General features: G+C 33.7%; 1 protein-coding gene across 3 annotated transcripts in view; it reads left to right on the top strand.

Moving 5' to 3' along the window:
• Fut9 (fucosyltransferase 9) overlaps positions 1-26,387 on the top strand; it is a 233,911-nt gene that overhangs the window by 98,682 nt on the left and 108,842 nt on the right. For all 3 annotated transcript variants that reach the window (XM_004862506.4, XM_087187966.1, XM_087187967.1), the window contains exon 2: positions 1,347-1,435. Coding sequence is in view for 2 of the 3 variants with exons in the window: in XM_087187966.1 (XP_087044092.1) it covers positions 1,417-1,435 (19 nt within the window). In the remaining variant the exon portion in view is untranslated. The remainder of the gene's footprint in view (positions 1-1,346; positions 1,436-26,387) is intronic.

The following is a 26,387-nucleotide window of genomic DNA, read 5'->3' as shown; positions in this document are numbered from 1 at the left end:
AAAACCTACCTTACAATGTTGCTTTGATGATTGAATGGTAACCACTTGTCTGTTAAAATGCTAAGTAGATTTTACAAAATATAGAAAAAGTTACAAATGTACATTCTCATGTATATTTGAGAAAATCCCATGTGAGTAAGATTTATTTTAATGTCAGGAATTCAGGGCTGGGGATTTAGCACAGTGGTTCCACCACCTGCCTCGCAAGCACAAGGACAAGAGTTCAATCCCTGGTACCCCCAAAAAAGAAGAAGAATTCAATAATCAAGCGTATATGGAGGGAACCTACTGAATTAGGTGGAATTAAATTTCTTTTCCTATAAACCATATGCAGAGGCTATGTAAATTCAAAAAGAAATGAGACTGAATTTTGTTTTAAAATTATTAATTTTAGCAAGAAAAGAAATTTAGATGTTTGAGGGACATAAAATGAGGACAAAAGGTGTGTCTGGTGAGTATGAGTTACCTAATAAATACATCTGGTAACCTGTAAATAACCTGAAGATGATTGAGTCTGTTCTATAGTAGAACCCATTTTTGAGAAGGAATAAATCTTTATAACAAAATTCTGGGGAATATTATCTTAAAATTAGAAGCAAATCTTCCCTTTACTTTACTTTAAGCTATTCCAAAATTTAAAGATAATTGTTCTTGTCTGGGATGATTAATATCAGTGGGTCAGATTCCCATGTTTTTATTAAATCTAATTCTTATTGTAGAATGAATAATTCAAGAAAAATTTAAAGTGCTTGACTTCATTTATACCAGTCATGTATTTTGGTTGGCAAATATTAAATGAAAATAAAAGATATTTAGACAAATCATCTAATTATTTTATCTTTATTTTGCTAAGCATTCATATATTATAAACATCAGATATTTAGCAACTGTGTTTTATTTTGTTTTTAGTGCTATACATACAATTTATTCTGTAAATGGACAAAATTAAAAAATGGAGAGCATGCATTATATATGATTATCAAGATGTGCTCACTTTCTTAGAGCTTCAATGACAGCATCCATTCTTTTTAGTAATATTTCCCTTCTTGTTCAAGGACTGATAAAACACACTGTGAATGTTTAAAAAATTTATTATAATAAAAGACACATTGCCATTAATCCCCCACACAGTGCTGTCCCTCTCTTCTAACAGTTATCTTACTGTTTTTGCCACTTTCTGAAGCAGTTCCATTTTTAAAAACTCAAAGGAGTTTGTGAATTGGTATAACTAAAGAAGGAGATATATAGAGGAGATATAAGGTTGTAAGATTTTCATTTCCTTTGGTTGTTTTGCTGCATACATGGCCACATGTTAAACTAACATACTTATTTCTCTTCTTCAACAGGTTTAGAATGTAATAACTCAAGTATTTGATAACAGAGTGGAATAGTTTAACAACTATCTGTGTACTTCCCATGATATGTTTTCTATACTGTAAGTACATGTTTACTTTTTCAAACTAGCTTGATTGTGGGAGAAATGTGTTCAGTTAGGATTTGCAGATAACTTATATTGCTTCAAAAATTATAGGCAAAAATACACCCAAAATGTAGAATATATTTACAAGATTGTCAGATGTGAAAAGATATTCTGTAAATTAGCTTTAAAACTACATCAAGGTTAAAGCTTAAAATAATCATTTATTGTGGCAGGGTAATATACTGATGTTTAAATTATACTTCTAAGTCTTATTGATGTTCTTAAGATTCTTTAGTTTTCAAGAAACAAATTACATAAAAATTGGGCATATACAATCTTGTTTGAAAGTATTAAAAATTCTTAAAATATAATTTGCAATAGAATTTTAAATTCAGGTCAGTTTCTTTCTGTGTAGTTATCTTTTGAAAATGAGTTTTAATTTTGACTAAATAATACCTACAGCACTAAATCATTCATATATATGTATATAATTTCTTAAATAACTCAAATTAAAATGTAAGGAAAAGTGGTCTTTACATGCATATGAAGCTCTTAATCCTCATTTTATATTTCCAAAAAATAAAAAAGATAAGGAGCTGGGACACTATGCTTTGTTTTTGAGTAACAAGTACTAAGCATTCTGACCATTAAACAAAGATAATGCACAATACATTTCAAAAGGGCTGAAAGAAAAGATTTTCAGTGTTTTCACCCTGGAGAAATAATAACTGAGGAAATAGATGTACTTACATTGATTTGAACATTATAAAATACATATGTGGATCAAGACATCATACTGTGCCCAATAGATATGTGCTATTTTATGACATTTAAAAAATAAAAATAAATACATTTTTAAAACAGCAAAATGAAAAAGGAAATATTGAGCAGTAAGTACCAACTCATAGAAATAGGAAAGAAAGGAGGCAGTCTAATCTCTTTCCCTCAGAAGAAAGTGAGCCATGAGCTGGAGCCCTTCAGTCTCAGAACTTAAAATTTCTGACATATTTAGGGCATCAGGAGATTTTGTATCTTAACTCCTAATACATCCAGGCCTAGAATCACCATCCCAAGCCTTTCTCTCTATTTGCCCAGTTCTATTTTGCTGGAACTCCTGTCTGACAGTATAAAAGCTGTCGTCAGTGAACTGGGATGTAGTGAGCCTTGACACTTCTCTATGGACGATAGAATGTAATGAGCACTGATCTTTCTATGGAAATTGTGAGGTACCTGGTTATATTTTGAAGATTGAAAGTAGTGATGGATAATTTATTGACTTTCCATTTCAGAATATTGACTGTATTTTGGCATAAAATATTATTTAATATGCAATATGGGCTTCTGGAGCAATGTTATTTAATAACAATATAATGTTAAAGCTCAGTGATAGAGTACCTTGCATTTCCTGAGTGCAGCCCTGGGGTGGATCATCGGCATTACAAAAAATGCATTTAGAATTTATCCACTATATGCATGAATTAAGTTTTTATTTATTTCTTCAGTAATATTCCTTTGTATAGATATACCACAGTTTTAAAAATTCTATCCACTTTAATAAGTGATTAGTACCATCTCATTGTGGTTTTAATTTGTATTTCTCTAATGACTAATGATGTTTAACCTTTTTATATACTTATTAGTCATCCATCATTCTTCTTTGGTAAAGCTCAGATAGTGTACTTATTTTAAATTTGGGTTATTTGCTTTTTATTAAGTTTTAAGAGTTCTCTACATGTTATGGCTATAAATCATTTATCAGAAGTATGATGTACAGGTTTGTATTTTATATTTTAATTCTTTTATGATTGTCTTTCACAGAGAAATATTTTTAATATTTTATTTTGTATTTAAATTTTTGATTCACTTTCTGAAATTGGGGAGGTAATTCAATAAGTTACAATGGAGGATGTCCATTGAAGCACATAAAAATAAAAAACTCAAATCCTAACATATATTATAGCATGTATACATTCTCATCTATAAATTCTCTTAAACTTATGGTTCTATAAAAACTCATTTTGTTAGAGGTTTAGGATTGATGTTTTATTCTCATTGAAATGTTAACATTATATGCTCTTTTATATGTGTTCTTATGTCAACCTTCAGAATTTATTAGGTAACAGATTTGCAACATTATAGCAACAGTTTCTCTGGAACAAAGTTATCCAATTTTGTAGCCACTCATTACATGTGACTGTTGAACACTTGACATGTGCTCAGTGTGACTGAAGTAATGCCATTTAATTTTAATTAAATTTTTAACCTGATACGGGAAATTTGAAAAATATGTACAGAGCAATTTGAGTTTGTTAATTACCTATTCAATGGTCAGTTATACAGTGTCCCTCAGAGAGGAAAGACTAAGAAACACAGCTGAGATGGAAGAATCTGTATAACCTAACATAATTCAGTATCCAAGATTTGATTTTGAAATAGAAAATAGACATTAGGAAGAAGGGGTGAAATCTGAATAAAGTCTGAAATTTAGTTAATATTGTTGCAATAATATTCTTAGTTTTGACAAATGTCATGGTTACATTAACAGTGAGGGGACCAGAGGAAAGACAATATGGGAACCCTGCACATCTTTGCAAATTTTCTGTCAATATCAGGATTTTTACAAAACATAGAAAATGTTTTGTTTTTTTTTAAATTTTTTCTATTAAGTCTATTGGTACATTTTAGGTATATAATATGGTTACATTCATCATTGGGATTTTGTACCTTTACGTGATGTATCTTGGTTCTTATTTTTTTCCCATTCCCCTGCCCTCACTTAACCCCCTCCACCCTTCCCTATTTATAAAGACTTTGTTTCCACTTTTTTCCTTTTCTCATATTTTTTCTTTTCCCTTTTCTTTCCCCTACCCCTGCCACCCCCTACTCCTTTAGACCGTTTCTTCCTATTTCACAATATCATTTATACATTTTGATCCTTATTTAGACTTTAGTTTTTCACACCAGAGAAACTATTCAGTATTTACACATGTGTATCCTATTTATTTCACTTAAGAGTATGGCCTCAATGTGCATCCACTTAGCTATAAATGTCTCTAGTTTCTCATTCTTTATGGCTGTGTAATACTCCATTTTATAAAACAACAACATACCCTGGTACCAAAACAAACAAACAAACAAACAAATAAATAAATAAAAATCTTCTTTATCCAGTATCCAGTTGATGGGCAATTGGGTTGCTTCCAAGTTTTAGCTATTACAAACTGTGCCACTATAAACATTGGTGAGCAAATATCACTGTGGTATGATTCTTTTAATTCATTTGGGAAGACATCCAGTAGAGGGATAGCTGGGTCAAATGAGACTTCCAATCCTAGTTGTTTGCGGTATCTCCATATTGATTTCCATGGTGGTTGCACCAGTCTGCACTCCCATCAACAATGAAGGGTTCCTTTCTCCCCACAACACCACCAGCATTTGTTATTGTTTGATTTCTTGAGAGCAGCCATTCTTACTGGGGTGAGGTGTAATCTCAGGGTTGTTGTTAATGCTAAATGACCAGTGATGTTGAACATTTTTTTCATATGTTTATTTGCTGCTTTTACTTCTTTGTTTGAGAAATGACTGTTCATTTCAGATGCCCATTTTTGAATTGGGTCTTTATATTTGGGGGATCTGATTTTTTTGAGTTCTTTATATATTCTAGATAGTAGACCTTTGTCTGAGGAACAGCTAGTAAAACATTTTTCCACATTGTACGTTGTCTCTTAGCTCTGTTGGTGGTTTCTCTTGCAGTGCAGAAGCTTTTTTTTTTTCTGGTACCAGGGATCAAACTCGGGACCTCATGCTTGCAAGGCAGGTGATGGCACCACTGAGATAAATCCCTGGCAATGCAGAAGCTTTTTAATGAGATGAGATCACAATTGTTGATTCTTTGAGCTAGTTTCTGTGCTACTGAGAATTTGTTCATAAAGTCCTTTCCTCTGTCAATGTCTTCAAAAGTTCTACCTCTCTTACAGCAAGTGTAGTGTTTCTGGTTTAAAATTTAGATCTTTAATCCACTTAAATTTTAGTTTAGTGCATGGTGAAAGAAAGGGGTCTAGTTTTAATCTTAGGCAAGTTGAAATCCAGTTTTCCAACATAATTTATTAAAGAGGCTATCTTTCCTCCAGTGAGGATTGTTGGCTCCTTTGTCAAAGATGAGATAGCTGAGTATGTCTGGAGTTGTTTCTGTATCTTCTAGTCTATTCCTCTGAACCTTGGGTCAGTTTCTTTGCCAGTACCATGCTGTTTTTATCACAGTGGCTTTGTAGTATAGTTTCAAGTTGGGGATTGTGATACCCCCTGCCATGTCTCTGTGGCCTAGAATTGCTTTTGCTATTCTAGATCTCTTCTTGTTCCAAATGAATATTTGGATTGTTTTCACTAGTTCTGTGAAATATACAGTTGGGATTTCAATCAGGATTGCATTGAATCTATGTAGCAGTTTTGGAAGTATGGCCATTTTCACTATATTGGTTGTTCCTATCCAGCAGCAAGAGATGTCTTTCCATTTCTTATATCCTCTTCAGTCTCTTTTTCAGAGTGTTTTAGTTCTCAATGTAGAGGTCTTTTGCTTCCTTCCTTAGATTGATTCCTAGATATTTCATTTTTTTGGATGCTATTGTTAAAGGGATTTTTTCCCTAATTTCTCTCTCAGTAAGTCTGCTATTTGTGTACAAGAAGGCTATTGATTTTTGAGTGTTTACCTTGTATCCAGCTACACTAAAGTATTTCTCAATTAAGTCTAGAAGACTTTTGCTGGATTTTTTTGGATATTCTATGTAGAGTATCATATACTCAGCAAATAATGACAGTTTAAATTCTGTCTTTCATATCTTTATTGCTTTTATTTTTATTTTTATTTCTTTCTCTTCTCTAATTGCTGTGGCTAATGTTTCCAAAAGTATATTGAACAGGAGTGGTGATAGTGGACATCCTTGTCTTGTTCCTGATTTTAGCATGAAGGTTTTCAGTTTTTGACCATTTAGTATGGTGTTGGATTTTGTTTTTCATAGATAGCCTTTATCAAGTTGAGATAAAGACTATCTATTCCAATTTTCTGCATGGTTTTCATCATGAATGGGTGTTGAATTTTATTGTCTGCTTTTTCTGCATCTATTGAGATGATCATATGGTTTCTGTCCTTAACTCTGTCAATATAATGTATTACATTCATTGATTTACATATGTTGAACCATCCTTGCATCCCTGGGATAAATCCGACTTAGTCTGGGTATATGATCTTCTTGATGACCCTCGGTATTCTGCTTGTCAATATCTTATTGAGGATTTTTGCATCTGGATTCATTAGGGAGATTGGCCTATAGTTTTCTTTTTGGGTTGTGTCCTTCCCTGGTTTTGGAATTAAAGTAACACTTGCTTCCAGAAATGAATTTGGAGGTACTGCTTCCCTTTCAATTTCATTGAAAAGTTTAAAGAGTAGTGGCAATAGTTCTTCTCTAAATGTCTTGTAAAATTCAGCAGTAAAGCCATCAGGACTGGGGCTTTTCTTTGTTGGTAAAATTTTAATTACCTTTTCAATTTCACTGATTGTAATTGGGGTATTTAAGATTTTTATATCTTATTCATTCAACTTTGGTAACTCATACTTATCTAGAAATCTATTTCTTCTATGTTTCCTATTTTATTAGAGTACAGGTTCTTGAAGTAGGTATTGATGATTCTCTGGATTTCTGCTGGATCTGTTGTGACTTCACCTTCTTTGTTCCTAATTGCATGGATTTGAGCCTTTTCCTTCCTTTTTTTGATAAGGTTGGCTAAGGGTTTATCAATTTTGTTTATTTATTAAAAAAACAACTCTTCAATTCGTTGATTTTTTTTATCATTCTCTTCATCTCCATTGCATTGATTTCTGCTCTGATCTTTATAATTTCCTCCCTTGTATGAGCTTTGGGTTTGTTTTGCTCTTCTTCTTCTAGGAGCTTAAGATTCAGCATTAGGTTGTTTATTTGACTTGACTCTGTTTTCCTAGTGTGGGCATTCACTACTATGAATTTCCCTCTTAGAACTGCTTTCATATGTCCCATAGATTCCTATATGTTGTACTGACATTATCATTTAATTATAAAACTGTCTAATTTCTTCTTTAATTTCCTCTGTGACCCATTGGTTGTTCGGGAGAATGTTATTCAATTTCCATGTGTTTGTGAAGTTCTTTTGGTTTCTTATGCTACTGATCTCCAGTTCAGTTGCACTATGGTCTGATAATATACACGGGATAACTTCAATTTCTTTGCATTTACTTAAACATATTCTATGAACTAGTATGTGGTCTTTTTTGGAGAACAACCCATGTGCAGCTGAAAAGAATGTATATTCTGATTTTGTGGGGTGTAACATTCTGCAGCTGTCTATTAAACCCATTTGTTCAAAAGCTTGGTTCAGTTCTATAATTTCATTGTTGATTTTTAGTGTAGATGATCTATCTATTTATGACAGTGGGGCATTGAGCCCCCCCCCACTACAATTGTATTAGTGCTTATTTGGTTTTTCTTGTCCCTTAATATTTGTTCTGTACAGTTGGTGGCATTAGTATTTGATGCACATATATTTATGATTGTCATCTCTTTCTTTTGGAATGTTCCCTTTACAAGGATGTAGTGACTTTCTTTGTCTCTCTTAATTAGTATTGGTTTGAAATTTACTTTGTCTGAAAATAAGACAGCTTCCCCTGCTTTTTTCCAGGTTCTTTTCACATGGAAAACTGTTTCCTTTCCTTTCCTTTTACTTTCAGTCTAGAGTTTCTTTGTGAACTAGGTGTGTTTCTTATATACAGCATTTTTTTGCATTTTGCTTCTTAATCCATTCTGCCAGTCTGTTTCTTTTGATTGGTGACTTGAGGCCATTAACATTGATGGTTATAACTGATGTATTGACTTATCATTGTCATGTTATTTTCTTGTTGTTGGAGCTTTTTAATTTTTTCCCTCTCTCCTTTTAATTTCTTGCCTTGCCTGATGGATTTGCTCTGTTGGGCCTCATGGAGTTGTGACCTTCATTGTCTTTTTGTAGGATATTGTTTAGAATTGTTTGGAGTGGTGGTTTGGCATTCATGAAGTTTTTCGGGTGTTTTTTTTCATGGAAGTGTCTTATTTCCCCATCAATTTTGAAAGATAGTTTTGCAGGATACATCAGTCTAGGTTGGAGGTTGTTTTCTTTTAGCTTGAAATACCTCACCCCAGGTTCTCCTTGATTTGAAGGTTTGTGTTGAAAAGTCTGCTGTGGTTCTGATGGGCTTTCCCTTGCATGTGATTTGTTTCTTTTCTCTACTTGCTTGTAGGATTTTGTTCTTCTATTGGGTTTCTGGGATCTTGATTATTATATATCTAGGTGTAGACTTCTTTTGATTATGGCTAGTTGGAGTCCTATATGTCTTACTTATCTGTATGTTAAATTCTTCTGCTCTGTTTGGGAAGTTTTCTGTCATCAATTCTGTGAAGTGTTTTTTATGTCATTTTTACTGTCTTCTGCTTTTTCATGGATGCCTACCAGTCTTATATTATTCTTCTTTGCATCATCTAGGAGCTGTTGGATTGATTTCTCATGTACCCTTACTAGTTTTTAGAGATCTCTCTTTTCATGCTCAATGACCACTATCCTGTCTTCTATCTCTGATATTCTGTCTTCAGATTGGCTTAGTCTGCGGTGTATACTTTCAAAAGAATTTTTAATCTCCTGGATATCTGTTTGAATCTGTTTCATGGATTCCATTTCTTTCCTATGTTGGGTGTTCGTGATTTCCATTTATTTCCTGTGCTGAGCATTCATGGCTTCCATCAGGGTTCTGAACACATCTATTTTTTTTTATCTGTTTCTGTTCTAGAGTCTCTAATCATGTCTTTCATTCTGTTCACCATCTCTGTAGGTATCTGGGAAATTATTTCTGTTTTGAATTTTTCTAGAGCCTCATTTATTTGTTTTGTTTCTTCCTGTGCTATCAGTTCAGGATGTCCGGGTGCTTATTATCAGACTTTTCCACCTTGTTTCCCCCAGACTTTGCCTTTAGTGAGCTGGAAATCTGGAATTGTGCTTCGCTTAAATGTCTTCTCATTTCTATTTTTATTGTTGGTACTGTGCTTTGTTTAGTTCCTGGGTTGATACTTCAATATTTCTTATTGTAGGTATCTTTGTTGCTTGTATTTAGAACCCTCATGGAATGATTGCTTCTCAGATGTGTCTTCTATATATAGCTGGTCTTAAGGTTTTGAGCCTCTAATGACTCTGAGGCCATCTCATTTTCATTATACCAGAAAGATAAGTGATTAGATCAATCACAACACCTTAGTCCAAGTGATGCAATCTGCAATAACAATAATATAAAGTATAGCTTAGAAAATGACAATTTGTGGTAGTTATTAATCTATCATGTTTAACCATGTGAATTAAATCAAAATCGAGGACAAGCCCAACATATGTTTACATTGAATAAACTCTTCAATATAGCAACTTTAACCTTTGTGATGAAGACTGACAAGGAATTGGGGAGGAAAGGATAGATAGGTAGAAGGATAGGGAAAGGTTAGAAGTGAGGCCACGGGACACAGGAAGATCATGCAAACTCCAGGGAACAGTTGAAGACAAGAGGAAAAGACAGAATCAAAGAACAAAGACAAGAACAGAGCAACCTATCAGCAATAGGGAAGCTAGAAACTGTATTCACTCTCCTTTGAAACTAATGACAATCAAGAGAAAGAAAAAGAGAGAAGAAAAGAAAAAGAAAGAAAAATCCAAATTAGGGCAGGAGCAGGAACAAAAAAGGAGATGAAAAACAAAGTGGGAGAGGGAGAGAGCAAGAGTGAGAGAAAGAAAAAAACAGAAAAAGAAGAAAGAAAGAAATTTTTACAAGTGTAGAAAAATAACAATTAAAAATAAAAGAAAAAATTTTAAAAAATTAAGGGTCTTCTTTAGCATATGTCTCTGCTGTCACAATAGACAGTATGGGCCACAGCATGCAGATCTAAGTCAATTAGTCTCAGCAAGCCAGCAGCAGACCCCTGAGATTCATGCTTATTTCTGGTTGCAAGTCCCAAGTTGAGCTCCCTGATCTCCTCCAAGGTTGAATTCTGCAAGGTTCTACTGCAGCTTCCAGCCGCCCTTCCCCTGACGATAGTCCAGGTCTGAAGGGAGGTAGTGATCCCTCCAACTTACCAACTATGATGGTCTGGTGTGCCTTTATTGTGGAGATTCTCTTCATTTTTCTAGTGGCTTTAATTTTCATCAAGGATCCTTAGAGAGGGCCTCTTTCTGTTGTTCACTTCTGCTCTATCTTCTGGAGCTCAGGATAATGGCCTTTATGACTCCCTGTGCCTCTGGGATGTAGATCCAGGTACAGGCACAAGCAGGAGACAGGGGGTGGTAGTGGTGCTTAGGTGGGCTCCTCATCAGTCCACCCCTAGCTGGGAGGCTGAGAACCCAGAATGTGTTTTTATTTTTTTCTTAAATTATTTTATTGGTACATTTTAGGTATACAATACATTTACATTTATCTTTGGGTGCTTGTACCTGTACATGATGTATCTTGGTTCTTATTTTTTTCCCATTACCTGTGTGCCCTTCACCCCTAAACCTTTCCCTATTTACATACTTTGTTTCCATTTTTTTCTTTTCTCATAATTTTTCCTTTCCATTCTTTCCTTTCCCCTTCCCCTCCCACCACCCCTACCCCTTTGGACCTTTTCCAATTTCAAAGTATCATTTATTAGTTATTAATCCTTTTAATCCTTATTTACACTCTTAGTTTCTCACACTAGAGAAACTATTTGGTATTTACACGTGTGTCATATTTATTTCACTTAAGAGTATAGCATCAATATGCATCCATTTAGCTATAAATGACTCTAGTTTCTCATTCGTTATGGCTGAGTAGTACTCCATTTTATTAAAAAAACACATCTTTATCCAGTTTCCAGTTGATGGGCACTTGGGCTGTTTCCAAGCTTTAGCTATTACAAACTGTGCTGCTATAAACATGGGTACACATATATCTCTGTGGTATGATTCTTTTAATTCTTTTGGAAAAATACCCAGCAGGGAAATAGCTGGGTCAAATAGGACCTCCAGCCCAGAATGTGTTTTTAAATGAACTACAGTCATGTAATTATTTGGTTGAGGTTAATATAGAGAAGACATAAGGAACTTAAAAACTCATTAACAAAAGTGACAAATACAGTAATACAATTTAAAAATAGGCAAAGTATTAGAATACATACTCCTCAAAAGAAGAAATTCATCTGTATGCTCTTGTAGTTCCAGCTATTTAGGGAGCTAAGGCACAAATATCTCCTGAGCCCAGAAAGTTAGTGACCAGCCTGGGTAACAGAGCAAGACCTACATCTCAAAGAAAGAAAGAACAGATGGAGGGAGAGGAAGAGGAAAAGGAAGAAGGAATGGGAGGAGAGTGACATCCACTGCCTCTCTTCAAATTTAATTAAAGTTTCTTCTTGCATTAAGTTCAGCCTAAACATTCAGGGTAGACCAAGTCAATTGGATCTTTAAAACTTTAGTTCTGGGGCTGAGGATTTATTATTTTTTAAATAATAATATTAGCTTTAATATGAAAGAAAATAGGCAAAATTAAGTACATGATATAATATATAATGTTGGGATAATCTTGGCACAATATGAGAAACATGCTCATCTACAAGCTGTGTGAAAACAAATCAACTTTGTCAAAAACACATGTTCACAAGTCCTGAAAATATTTATCTTAATATAAAATATGGCAGCAAATTCTTTTGTTACACAGAATGCGGAGTATACACACCAAAAATTTAAAACAAAAGTAGTGGCAATATCCTAACTAACAAAAAGCAGTTAACAAAATTCAGTTTTTTAGTGGCCTATACTTTCAAATTGTAAAGACTAAACAAAAACTACACAAATACTAACTCTACTTGAAAGTAAAAAATGCATTTTAATTCACCATGCTTTAGACACTATTCATTAAGCTCAAAGTTACCCAAAAATATTTCAATTTAATATTTTTATATTACACACTGCAGATACACAATTAATATATTTAAGTGATTTACTGAAAAACAAATAATATATGTACTATAGGGTATCTCTATCTGGGATTTTATTTTTGGAAACTTTACGGAGAAATATTGACCTCAAGCTTTCTGTAATAATTACTCCTACAGGTCTTACAAGAAATTTTCACAGGATTTTCAAAATAGGCTTACATATAGAAAGTTTCTCTCCAGTGAGATTTGTTTCATGTATTTGACAATACATGCATGTACTGAAAGTATTCCCACCCTGCTTATATATATGTATATGGTTTCTCCCTATTGTGAGTGTCTTTGGCAAACACCATAAATGCTGAAAGCTTTCCCACTCTGCTTACATACATAGGGTTTCTCTCCTGTGTGAATTCTTTCATGTACTTTACAACAATCTTGTGTACTAAAAGCTTTCCCACATTGCTTACATACATAAGGCTTCTCCCCTGTGTGAATTCTTTCATGTATTTTACAATAACATTGTGTACTGAAAGCTTTCCCACATTGGCTTACATACATAGGGTTTCTCCCCATTGTGATTTCTTTCATGGATCTGAATATCATTTGGTGTACTGGAGGCTTTCAAATTTTTCTTATGTATAAAGGTCTTCTCTCTAAGGTGAGTTCTTTCACTAATATCAGAGTAGGATTTCCCACATTGAGGATATTCATAGGGTTTCTCTCCAGTCTTTGTCCTTCCATGCTTTTGAAAGGACTGGAAATCACCATAGGTTCTTCCATGTTCATTACATTTACACAGCTTCTCTTCTGACCCCAAGTATTCATGTCTTCAGTCCAGTGTGAGCTACAATGGGCACATTTAGTGACAAATGCCTAATCAGGGGCTTCCTGCAAGCAAAGCTTTCAGCTGGTTTTAAACCAGCTTGTTTCATGTCAACATTAGCATCTGGAGCCCAAAGGAATATTTCTTCATATTGATTCCAACCTCTATTTTGATAACATTTCTCTACCTCTTCATTTCTTAGATTTCTCCAGTAACTTTTGTACTCTTCTTCAGCTTCCTGGTTATCTTAGGCTCTTTCTACAGCAGCCATGTTCCTAAAAGTTTCCCTCATCACATCTCTGTAGAGCTTCTTTTGGGATGGATTCAGCAAAACCCACTCCTCTATGGTGAAGTTCACAGGCAAATCCTCAAAGGTCACTGCCTCCCTTATGTGGCTTCAGGTTTTCCCAGAGTCCTTCCCATGCAGTATGTAGCCAGTAGAAGTCACAGATATTGGCCTAGTGGGGGTGAAGGGGGGGTGGGCACCCCTCAGCAATGTAGTCTCCTGGAAATTTTAGAACAGTAATTCTGCTTGCCAATGTCCCACAATCTTTGTTGTCCTATCCCAGCCTCAGTATTAGGCAGTGTACCTGTGTGCCTGAGCCTCCTTTAGAAGTGAGTCTTTCTTAGTATTCCCAGCTCCCTTCCTCATGTATTAGTGGTTAGTCTTTGGGAGGGTTTTCTGCTCCTTCCCCAGTAGTGGTAGTAAGTAATCATAGTATCAAATTATTTCTACTGAGGGCCAGGGATTTAGCTCAGTGGTTCCACTGCCTACCTCGCAAGCACAAGGTCCCAAGTTTGATCCCCAGTACCCCATCACCCCCCCAAAATATATATATATATAATTTCTACTGTCCTCCAAATGAAGGTATTTTGCTTCTACCTCCAACCTCCAAGAAATAAAGGGTCTTTGGCTTTGTCATGGGATTGAGTGTGTGTACTATCCTTCTCTCAGAGGCTGAGGGATTTGGCCTCTGCTTCTCCCACAAAAGCAGTATCTGCGTTCTGGGGGAGTATTTGCTGACCCTCCATCAATGACTTAAGGCTTTTGCTTGTGGCAGAGTGGTAGAGGAAACAGGTAGGGTTTTGTGCCCATCCACCTCAGCAGCAGCTGTTCTGTGTATCTGTGCCTTCTAGGGGGTTCATTCCAGTGTCCTGTTATGCCCCTGCTGTCTCTTGTTGAACACCTTGGAAGCGGCTTCTGTTCCACAGCTTCCCGGAGGCGCCACTGCTCTGGACCCTCTGTCCGGGGCCTCGCCACCAGCGCTGTCCCAAAAGCGCAAATTCCACGCGGGGGCCAGGCAGAGTCCTCAACCTCACGGAGCAAGCACCGCGGCAGGCGGTGGGGATGACCGCACCCAGAGCGTTGCGGAGCTGGAGGGCTGCGCCCTAGACTCGGAGGAACCACCGGGCTACACCCAAAGCCCTGGGGGGAGGAGCCGTGGGAAGCTCGGCCCAGAGGGGCGGGGGGCACTGGGCCCAGCCTGGGGCTGGGGATTTAGCTCAGAGGTTCTGCCGCCTGCCTCGCAAGTTCAAGGACCAGAGTTTGATCCCTGGTACCCCCCTCGCCAAATCCTTTAGTGTTGGGTATAGATTACATTAATATAAAGCTATAAAAGACAACTCTAAAAACTAGGTAGCAGATGTTCAATAAACCAAGTCAGAAACGAAAAGCAAATACCACATATTCTTCTTGAATATGTGAATATTAAGTAAAGATGGATTTGAATGTAGAATAGTCGTTAATACAGGTTTAGTAGGGGAATGAAAAGAAGCATAAAAGTGGTGATATCTAATATTCTATAGCAGCTGTCCCAAACCTTTTTGACAGCAGGGACTTGTTTCATGAAAGACAATTTTTTAACGGTTAGACGTTGGGGGTGGAGGTTAGCGGGTCATTTTGGTACATTACATTCATTGTGCACTTGACTTTTATTATTACGTGGGCAATTTGTTTCTATTTTTGGAGTAGATTTTCACAAACAGCATGCTACCTAGATCCTTTGCATGCACTCTTCACTCCTTTATCATATTTTGCCATATTTTCTATTTACTAGAATTCAAGAACTTCTGTTATTTGTCATAAAATGTTCTTTCATCTCCTAACATTTAAAAATTATCAAAACTTTTCGTGTATATTTGCATTTTTGATAGCTCATACTATTTAGACTATCTGAATTATGGTTTAATGTTAGTCCCTCTGTAGCCTTTGGCTTCAAATTTCCTGGCTATACTGTATTGTTGGCTAAATAGGCACAACAATTTGAAAATCGTTATGAGGGGTGTTAGCTTTTATTATATATACAGCTGTAGGTATAAATATAAAATGTATAAATTAAATGGCCAGAATAATAGTAATGTCTTTATAAAATTTTAGTAAGAATTTGTTTAACTTGTCTAACAAAATAGTAACATTTATTTAAAAATATTGTTCATATTTAATTTCAGAATTCTCACCTGAATCATCTTTTTCTTCTTTTACTTCCTGTTAGAATTCCATCTCCCATTTATGCTACTAGATTAGAACTCATTCTTGCTAATTTATTTCTATTATAGTTCAAAGACACTTTTACTTTAGGGAACTCTAATTCCTTATTTTTTCAAAACCAAAAATACCACAAAACATAATCAATGAGAAGCCATTACAAACTGATCGCTGTGTCACAAAAGCATTAATCCAGCCTTTTCTTAGACAAAAATCTTCCCTGCTACAATTTTGTCGTATTTTATTTAATAAGAAATAGATTCATTTTATGTAGCAAAACATATCAACCCTTGTAACTGTGATCCTTTTCTTTAATACCTGCATCACAATACCTATCTGTTACCTTACCTTTAAGTTAAAGTGATCTCGTAATCCATACACAGATTTAATATGAAGAAAAATTATAGCATACTCTGTTATCAATAAATCGGGCTTTTTCCTTATTGCTTTCCAATCACAATGTCAACTTCTGGGGAGTTTATTTTATTAGTTAATTTGAAAATACTTATTAGGCTATTTGGAAAGCTTCTTGAGTTGAAAGGAGTATAAAAAAAAAAAGATGATACACCAATACAAAAACATGTTCTCTACCTTCAAACAATACCATCATAGCTACAGGAGGCACATGCAAAATCAGTCTGGTATATGTTGTATTTAAATTTCATTTGATATCTGCTAAAATGGATAAATATACTTGAAAAGAATATCCCAAATCTTCTTCATTACTGTATTTGACTGCTTAGAGTTCTTACTATTTTCTTTTTTCTAATCTTGCTACCATAGTAAAAGCTTATTTCATTTTGTTACTTTATTCTGGTTTCATTTAAGGGCTATTTAGGAAAGGGGTTTTTTCTGTTGTTTTTTTTGCTGTAGAACCTGTCTCCCTTTTACTAAATCTACTGTACTGCTGGTGAATAATAGGTTGCTGGTGAATAATTGTAGTATCAAATTTCTAAACAAAATAGCATTGAGCACACTTTTTAGTTAAGAAAAATGGGCATGAGAAGTTAGATAACTTCAGGAGTAATTAAGGGAGGCGCTGTAAATGGAAGGAGATCCAGAGCCCCAGTGTTGGTGATGGGCATTCTTTATGCAGTAGAATGTGATTCTTGGTATAGAAGTACATAGAGAGTAGATAAATGGATAGATAGATGCATGTTTAGATGAAGGAGGCAAATGCATGGAAAAATAGGTAACTCATTCTTTCATTATGCCCCCAATATCGTCCATACCATGGACACTGCTTAATCCAGACCTGAAAAATTTATTTAAAGGAATTGAAAAACAAAGTCCATGAATCAAAATCCCATGGAATTTAGATAATGTTGGAGACAATTGAGATTACAATATTGTAAACCTCTTTGTCCAGGAGAGCTATTTTAGTCACATTGTCTTTGCTGGAACAAAATAGACCAACACCCACAATTTAAAGGAAGAGGGATTTATTTGCCTCATGTTTTTAGTTTATCCTCTTCAGGCTCTAGACATGGCATGCTGGAAGTGCCTGGAGGGATATAGGTGCTCACTCCATGATCAACAGGAGGAAAGAGGAAGAAAGGACCTGAGGAGGGAGATGTACTCTTCAAGGTCACATACCCCGTGAACTGTCATTTCCTCCCAGATCCCACCTCAGCCATTGAGCTTACAAATGGATGAATCCAGTGATGAGTATCCCATGATACACCCACCCTTCAAAATCCCTACCTCTGAGTGCATGAGGATTTTAGGGGATATTCCAGATCTAAGCCGCAATAAGAACTTATTACTTCATTTTGTTTATCCCCCAAATTAATATCAGTTTACTTTTACTAGATAGTAGGACCAAAATCAATGCCCATGGAAGTGCCTATAATAATTGCTACTTTGTATTCTCTTTCTTCTTATGTCTTTTAGTGATGTTATCTTACTCTGAATACAGCAGATGTAAGCAACTCAAAATCTATCCTTCACATTATATGCTCAAGGGAAAGAATGAGGACTAAGTGTTCAGAGAAATCTGCATTTATTATTTTTGAATTGGTCTTACATTTTTATCTTAGAGATTGTGATTTCTCTATGGCTGCACTATTAGTTAAGGCAATAAGAAAACACTTCACAGTGAACCAGCCCCCCTAGGAAAAAAACTGTGGAGTGAATATTTATGTTGGTGAGTACTATAATATGTAGAGACTGATTAAAATAAGTTTTTATTTAAAACCGTGTATATAAGCCCAGTGGGTTTTCTAACAATCCTATAAAATTATTTTATACTCTTTGAATTTCAATTTCAATTATTTTCTACTATCTATATTATAGTTTTCTTTTTATTTTCCCTCCTTTTAAAAAATAATCTTCCCTTTCATCCTAAAAACTGCTCCTTTTTAATTCATAATATGTACTCTAAACACAGATCCTATTACTATTTTAAAACAAGTAAGTTAAAATTAATGTAATTTACCCCCCCATCAATATAGAATTTTTTCCATTCTTGTGTTTGGAATATCATAATCTATTTCAAAGTAAATATCTATTTTGCTATAGGATGAAGCCTAGCATATACCCCGTTGATTTTATGGGAGCACAGAGTCAAGTTTTACTTTTGCTCAGAGCCTGGGTTGAAGATGGAAAGTACACACTGAAGTGAAGAGAACTTATCACTGAGTCCTCCAGGAGGAAATGAGAGATGATCTGGGCAGCCAGAAGGGCTTCAGGAAAGTGATTATTAAGTTATGTGCTTTGTTGAGATCTAAACCTCTCCATCTAAAACTTTGGAGACATCTTCCAACCTTTTCTGTGTGCCTAATGTGAACATTTTAGGTGGGATTAACAAGAAAAAATGTCAGAGGTGAGTTACATATCCACTTTGAAACTATCAGAGGGAAAGGAACATTTATGGTAGATGTGACATGACATGAGTGAAATTTAGAAGTCCCCAGGGTAGGCATCCAAAAATCTTAATTATCAGAAGTTTATACAATCCCTGAAATTATCAGAAATCATGTGGGATGTTGGAATTTCCATGGAATATGGGTAATTGATTAGAACTGTCAACTGCAGACATCGCAATTTATTTTTAGTTTTCCCTTGCTATTACGGAAACATTAGAGCAATGTTTAAAAATGCTCAAAAAACATTTAATTCGAAATCCAGTAACCCCAGAAATTCATATAGTTGGTTGCATGTTTTCTTTTATTGCTATCCCAGGTATACAGACACTTTTACATGATATAATTTTAATTTTGTGTTTGTATTTTATAATTAATACCACTATAAAAGTTTTATTATATTTATTATTTTGTGTTTTCTTATAATGACTGCCTGCTTAACATCTTTTACGGTTGCTATTTAAGTATTCCTGAGTGTTCATATATATATAAATAAAACTTCAGTTTAAATATTTATTAAATATTTGTATCCTCATTTTGGATCATTTTATTTTACAGAGGGAGTAGGGTTTAGGAGCCCACTTTAGGCTTGGGGTTACTGTCTAGACATTCAGAATCTATGAGGGTTGTAGCTATGAAAATTGTCCTAAAATTTCTAAGCCTACTTTCATCAAATAAAAATAGTCTTGTGAAGTCTAAAAGAAAAAATATATAACAAAGATATGCAAAATACCTATTTGAACAAATTTCTAAGAATTAAATTATCTAGGTAAAGAATATAACTCTATATATTCTTTGCATGACTGTGTACAAATTGTTAACTGCAATACTCAGCTGCCAAATGAATCCTCCACTTCTTAACCAAAGCAAACAAACAAACATAAAGCTGAATTTGTTACTTAATTAAGGAAGGGCAAAATATATTAGACACATGTAATCAAAGAAGCAGACTCAAATATTGTACAGAGTTTTAGGTGGAGAATAAAATTCAAGGATTAGTGGGTTTTGAAGGAAGTATATTGATGTTATTTATAGAAATATGGTTTCTCAGATGGTAATTTCTATCATTGGTTAACTTTTATGAGTTTCTTTGGAGCGAGTCTTTCTCTGATTAGCTTAGAAGTTAAGGTTGTTACAAATTGGTTGACTTGCAAAAGAGTGCTCAACAAGAAGCACTGCCATTCGTTTTTTAAATGTAAGATATTTTTGTTTTTACTTTTTATTAATAGATATTTGAAGTACACAATGATTGAATTCCTTGTGGGGAATTGGTACATGTACAGTATAACACATTTCAATTATTTTCATCCTCTTCCCTATATGGTTTCTAGAACTGTCATTAGTTTTGAAACCACTTCTGGTAAGTACTTATTTTCACAGCTACAGAAAAATCAGTTATTTTCTAGGAGAGTGGGAATATTTTATTCTCAAACTATATTTGAAAGAACCATATGAGAATAAAATATTCATGTGGAAAATGACGGAGAATGCCAAAAAGGAATCTCTGTAAGCAAGTCTAGGAAATAACTCTAAATTTACTTTTAAGGCAATCTTATTTTGATGCAAAATTACGTATAGGTATCAAACAGTGAACTAAATGTAAAAAGCTAGTACCCAGAAAACAGAGCAGTAGAACTTAGATGGAAAGATAAGTACATTTTATGAAAGTTAGTAAATCACAAATAATTTATTTCATACATCACTGTCAAAAAAATCATAAAATTTTACATTTCGTGGAACCATAAAGATTATATTTTTGTTAAACATTTTAGCTCATGGAGCTAATTTTCTCTTAATTTATACTCATCTGGGATATGTGATGATATTTGTTGTTTTGTTTTTATTTGGGGAATCATTCTCTTTCCTTTACACACACACACACACACACACACACACACACACACACACACGCATGCATGCGCCATTCAAAAAATAACTCTCCTCTTCTTCTTGATAAATTTTCCAAAAAGATCTATTGCCTTTCTTTTTGAAAAATATATTAAATAGATCAGGTTAAGATAGATCAGGTTAACTCATTGCAGGCAGTGCCTGTATCCCCTCTTCTGACTCTCACTGACAGCCTACTCCAGCACCATCAATAGATGACTCCAGTGTAACCTCTTGAAAAAAGCTTGAATTTTAAGATCAAAGAGAATAGTAAACAGTTCCCATTTATTCCATTGACTGGCTGAGGTGACTTCCCTTGAGTAATTTAAGCTCCACATTTCTCACTTCATAAATTCTATTTAAAACGATGGTTATCACATTGCTATGAAATTATATATAGGAAAATATAGAATACTCTTTTTACCCAGAAAGGACCACATGTATGATAAACCTTCTTTGTATTTATTTCTTATTTTCTCTCATCACATTAATAGCTAAAAGCTCCATTAGGCCCATTATGTCAGTATCTCAATGTCTTTATCTGGCACCTTATTAGGCAAATCATTTTACCTAATTTTGCTCATTTGAGGATAATAATTCTTTCTCTGTATCAGTCTCATTGTGAGAATGACAGCTTGAAATGTGAAAATGATCACAAAAGCATTTAATTATTATACTAATAAGAACTGTTAGCTTTTTGAAAATTTGACATTGTCTATGAGTAAGGCATTGTGCTGGCACACAATGTACGTGAGCTCAGCTTTTGTAATCACCTACTTGGGAGTTAATGTTATTCATAATATTTATGGAAAGTAACTATAGTTTGAGCTAAAGCTACATGGCTAGAAATTTGCAGAGCCAGAAATGAGGTCTTTCTAACCTCACCTCCACATCCAGAGCTCTATGCAGGAGCTAATGGTCACAATTATATTCAGTTACTTTTCAGTAAAAAATAATCCTTGGCCATTATTTGAATCATGTTTCATCAGTGTTTAGCTCCTTTTCAAAGGTTGCTGTTAGAGATACTGCTAGCATTACAGAGCTAGACCCCACTTTTATTCACTTGAGGTTACAGATGTTTGATTTTCTTCATCATTAATATATACTTCTCTTTTGTAATTTATTGTTAGGATCAACTTTTTTTTTTTTTTTAAGATACACAGAGCATGTAAGCTTTTGAGCAGTGTGAAGCTTCCCTCCAACCTGTACTGTGAAGGTTGATGTGGTGCTCTTTCTTACTGTTCTCGTTAGTGTTTCAGCCCCTCTCATTCCTCTCCCCCAAGTACAGGTCAAACTTCTGCACAGACTTTGGATTTTATTTTTTACTTTCTTACAGTTCGGAGGCTTTCAAACTGTGCAGAAATCAACTGTGCAAAAAAACATCTATAATACCGTTATGCTATTCTGCAGATCAGGAATATTTTTTAAATTATCACTTACATGCAATGAATTGTTAGACTCTACTGCATTTTAAAACAAAGGATTCTCGGCCTCTGCTTCCTAAGAGAAGATTGAGTGTGATTTGTATATACATATATTTGTAAATTCAAACCTCACTTTAATTTATGCCATTTTCTATTACAAATATGCTTAATTCACATAAGTTAATTCAATGGAAGTAGAGGCAAGGCTATTTCTGCATTTTTAAAATGTGTCTGTAGTAATTAGAGCATATTAAATCATTGAGAAGAGAATTTAAATCAAGGGTTGAAGCTCATTAATCTAAATAACAAGTCATAATAGAATAATTCTGTGAAGAGTTTCAGATTATTTTATGGCTAGAGGGATAAAAATATCTCTTGATAAAAACTACTTTCTCTTAAATTTTTGTAAGGACTTCTTAAACAAATTTTAAAAATAATATATTTTAAAAGAGCTTCAAGTACATAATTATAAAGAAAACCATTCAGGATAGCAATCAAAGATTTTCAATTTTTTTAATCTAAAAACTTGGAGATGATATTTGCAAAAAATAAACTGGACAAAGTCTTAATTTATAATATGTAAAGAATGTCCAAAAATGAATTACAAAAAAGCAAGAAATTTAATAAAAAGGAACAAATAAAACATAATCATCATAAATGAAATAAAAATGATCCATAAATAACAGAAATAATCTCCCCCTTATTATTTAATATATAGGTAAAAGAAATTTTTGTGGCTTACTAGGATATTTTTTTCACCAGCACAATTTTAAATGTTTAATAGCATTTATTGTTATCAAGAGTTTGTGGAAATCTGATTTTGGGTGGAGACAAAATGTGGCTTTTTTGATACTATCATAGTGATACTGAAAAAATTTAAAGAACATATATTATTTGACCTAATAATTCTATTTGTATTAATTTATGAATCAAAAATACTTGTACTTACCACCCAGGAGTCTGAAGAAAGATATTTATTGCAAATTTATAATGACAGAGTTTTATATACAATTCTAATGTCAATCAACAAAGTAAAAGTAAAATATATAATGATACATTCATACCAGTAAAAATAGTTAAGCAAGTATTAAAAATAATTTGGTAAATTTGTGAAGACAATAAATATCAAAGTCAAGCTGGAGAGTATGAAAAGTAAACCCTACAATAAAGTAGGGGAGTTCTAATTATCTTTAAAAGCACATGTTCATTTTGATACTTACTAATGCAATATATATATATATATACATACATAAATATAGCAGGATATATGCAGATACGTATTATGGAAACTACTTTAAAAGGATATATGCCCAACTGAGACAAAGGTCGTTACCCTTTGAGTAGAAGAATGGATCAAAAGAGTGGAAAAATTAATTTGGGGACTAATTTTTTACTCCATATACTCTTCAGAATTATTTAAATTTTGACAATAAAATAATTATTAAAAATAAAAATTTTAATAATTATATTATTTGAATATTTATAAATCAGAAGGTATAGATATTATATATCAAGTAAACTTTTTCAAAGAACACTTATTGGTGAATTGTCAGTTAATATCAGAGTTCTAACAGGTCAACATTTCAGAATATTTTTATATAATTAAATCTTTAAATTTTAAATTAATTTTGAAAAAATTTTAACGTATACCATACTTTCAGGGTTTATCTTTAGCTAGAATCAAATATTTTAAATTATATAGATGTCATTTGGTAAAAAATAATCAAGAACTCATCAATAACACCACACTGTGGAGTAGTAGAGGTACTAAGAACATAGCAAGATTTCTAGAAGTCCAATTTTGGTATTTGCATTTGAAAAATAATTTGTATTTGACAAATATATAAAAATTTTACTTCCTCTAACTCGAGATACTCTTGTTATATAATTTTATAAATATTAACCTTTCTCCCTATGGTTTTGGTTCTTATATTAATAAGATAAATGACCGATTTGAAATGAAACATCACTTAAGAGTTTGAATTCAGAATGTTATATGATTTAATTTTTTTAAAAGATAATTCTAGCCATGAGTTAAAGCAGGAAAGAGAAGCAGGAATGAGACAGGTGACTCAATCCAAAAATGGGCATCTGAAATGAATAGACATTTCTCAGACATAGAAACAGCAAATAAACATGAAAAAAAAAGTGTTCAATATCACTGGTCATTCGAGAGATGCAAATTTAAACAACATTGAGGGCCAAGGATTTAGTTCAGTGGTTTCGCCACCTGCTGCGCAAGCAGCATAGGTTTCCGCTTAGCAGATATTATACAAAGCAAAAGAAGTCATCTTTCTTTTCTCACCTTATTATACAGAAAATTTTTTGCCTGTTCCCAATCAAGTAACCCATTTCCCTATACATCGAGAGGAATAAGGGAAGGGAGGTTTTCTAAAATGTACTAAATTTTATAAAACATGTCATAAATTACAATAACTACTTTTTACTATCAGTATTGCCCTATGAAGAAAGTATGCTATTCTCCACTTTTCATGTGAACAAGTCTCACAGAAGTTAGAGATTTTCCCAAGTCTCAAGCTGAAATGCAGCAGAGGTCAATGGAGCCATTTATCAATTCTATCCTCCTCCAGCCTCCCTAGAAAAATTCCATGTTACTCATGATAATGTTGTATTCTTGCACCCTGACACCTAAATCTCTTGATTTTAAAACAAATATGAAATTATGTTTGTGTCATTTGTTAATATTTTTGTATAAATGCTAATTTTTGTAATATAGGAATTCTTTCCCACTTTGTGGAAAAAAATGAATACTCAACATCATTTCAGACAATTGAGCAAAACTCACAGGTTGCACTAACTTTTGCTTTTGCTGTTCCTTTCTTGCCAAGTTTTTATAAGCTGAAAATAAGGAAATTGTCAGTTTCTCTGTTCTAAAAAGAATGTATACTTCTCTGGTTTCAGCTGCATTTTACAGTCTACTGTGTACGAGTGAATTCCACACCAGAATCGTGACTAAAATTATATTTAACGATGAACTAGATTTAGAAAATAGATAATATGGAAGATTATCTTCATTATTTTCCTTCAGAATACAGTTACAAGTTGCTCCTAATCTGGTAGTGAAGTAGGAGGAGTCACAATTTGGCACCTTGGCAATGCTAGGCTAGACAGCTTTTGCTAGCCATTGACATTCAGAATCATTTTTCTGTTTTGTTATGTTTTGGTGATTGGGACACATTCATTTTTATATGAATGAAAATATTTTATAATATGTCTTTGATATATTTTAATAGAATCTGTGCTATAATGTTACAGGAATATGTCAATTATCATAAGCTTTCTTAAAAATTTTATGAAACATAATTACCCTAAGCAAAAATCCATTTTCAGATTCCTATTTATAAAATTCAAAGCAAATATCAAAGCACAGTATTTTGATTAATTTAGAGCACTTTTCTTTTTATTAAGATTCTTGTATATGGTAAATACGGACAATTTATGTGTGTGTGTGTGTGTGTGTGTGTGTGTGTGTGTTGGATAATAGTTCTTATATTTTTTTGGAACCAGGAATCAAACTCAGGACCTTAAGCTTGCAAGGCAGGCACGGTGCCATTGAGCTAAATCCCCTGTCCCATGTAGATATTTCTTACTTTGAGACATAGTCAAAGACTTTAAATGCCATTACCAAAAACAAAACAAAACAATAGCACTAAACAGGTAGAACTGTTGTGACACTTTTCCCATATATGGAAGACCATCCTTTGCTTGTCTATAGCAGTTGTTTGAAATAACTGAAAGCAGTTAAGAGTAGAGTACAGGATGTAGTGGAAACCTAGAAAAGAAAAACTGCCAAATTCACTGCAAATATTTGAGTGCATAGTGGAAGTTTCTCCCAATAATACAAAAATATTTTAAAATTCAGGAAATAAATGTTACGGTCAGAACTTAGCTTTAAAACATGCTGTTTGAGGGACTCTGGACAAAGTTATTTACCGCAGTAGGGTTCACATCCTCATCTATAAAATGAAGATGAAAATACCCCTACCTCCTGGAACACTAACATACCTGAGATATATAATCCTTACATTGGAGTTCATGCCTCACATGTAATAATTTTCCAGTAGCTGTTAACAATTGTCTCAATAGCCCAAACTGGAAGGATTACAAAGTACTGATTCACACATAGACCTACACAATTTGTTCTTTTGTTTTATCTAGTTTTATATACTAGTACTTAAAGTCATTTTCAAAATCAGTACTCTTCTCAAGTAAAAAGTATCACTTTCTGATTTTCAAAATGATTTTTTATCTGTATCTATAGTTTTTTTCTGACTAGAAAATCTGTAAATAGTTTCACATTGTTTAATATTTTGCTATGGAATATTAATGGTTGAAGTAAATAAGTGTAATTTTAAAATGATTTTATATAGATGTGGGGTTGTTTTGTTTTGTTTACTTCTGAATGGATTTATATTTTTCTCACACAATGACAGCGTCAGGTGCAGAAGGTCCCTGCTCACATTGCCCTCCTGTCTGCT

This window comes from Heterocephalus glaber, unplaced genomic scaffold (genome assembly GCF_053883595.1).
Source record: "Heterocephalus glaber isolate CG9 unplaced genomic scaffold, H.glaber_assembly_v1.0 deba00001523, whole genome shotgun sequence".
Taxonomy (NCBI): domain Eukaryota; kingdom Metazoa; phylum Chordata; class Mammalia; order Rodentia; family Bathyergidae; genus Heterocephalus; species Heterocephalus glaber.
This window is presented reverse-complemented; position numbering and strand designations above follow the sequence as displayed.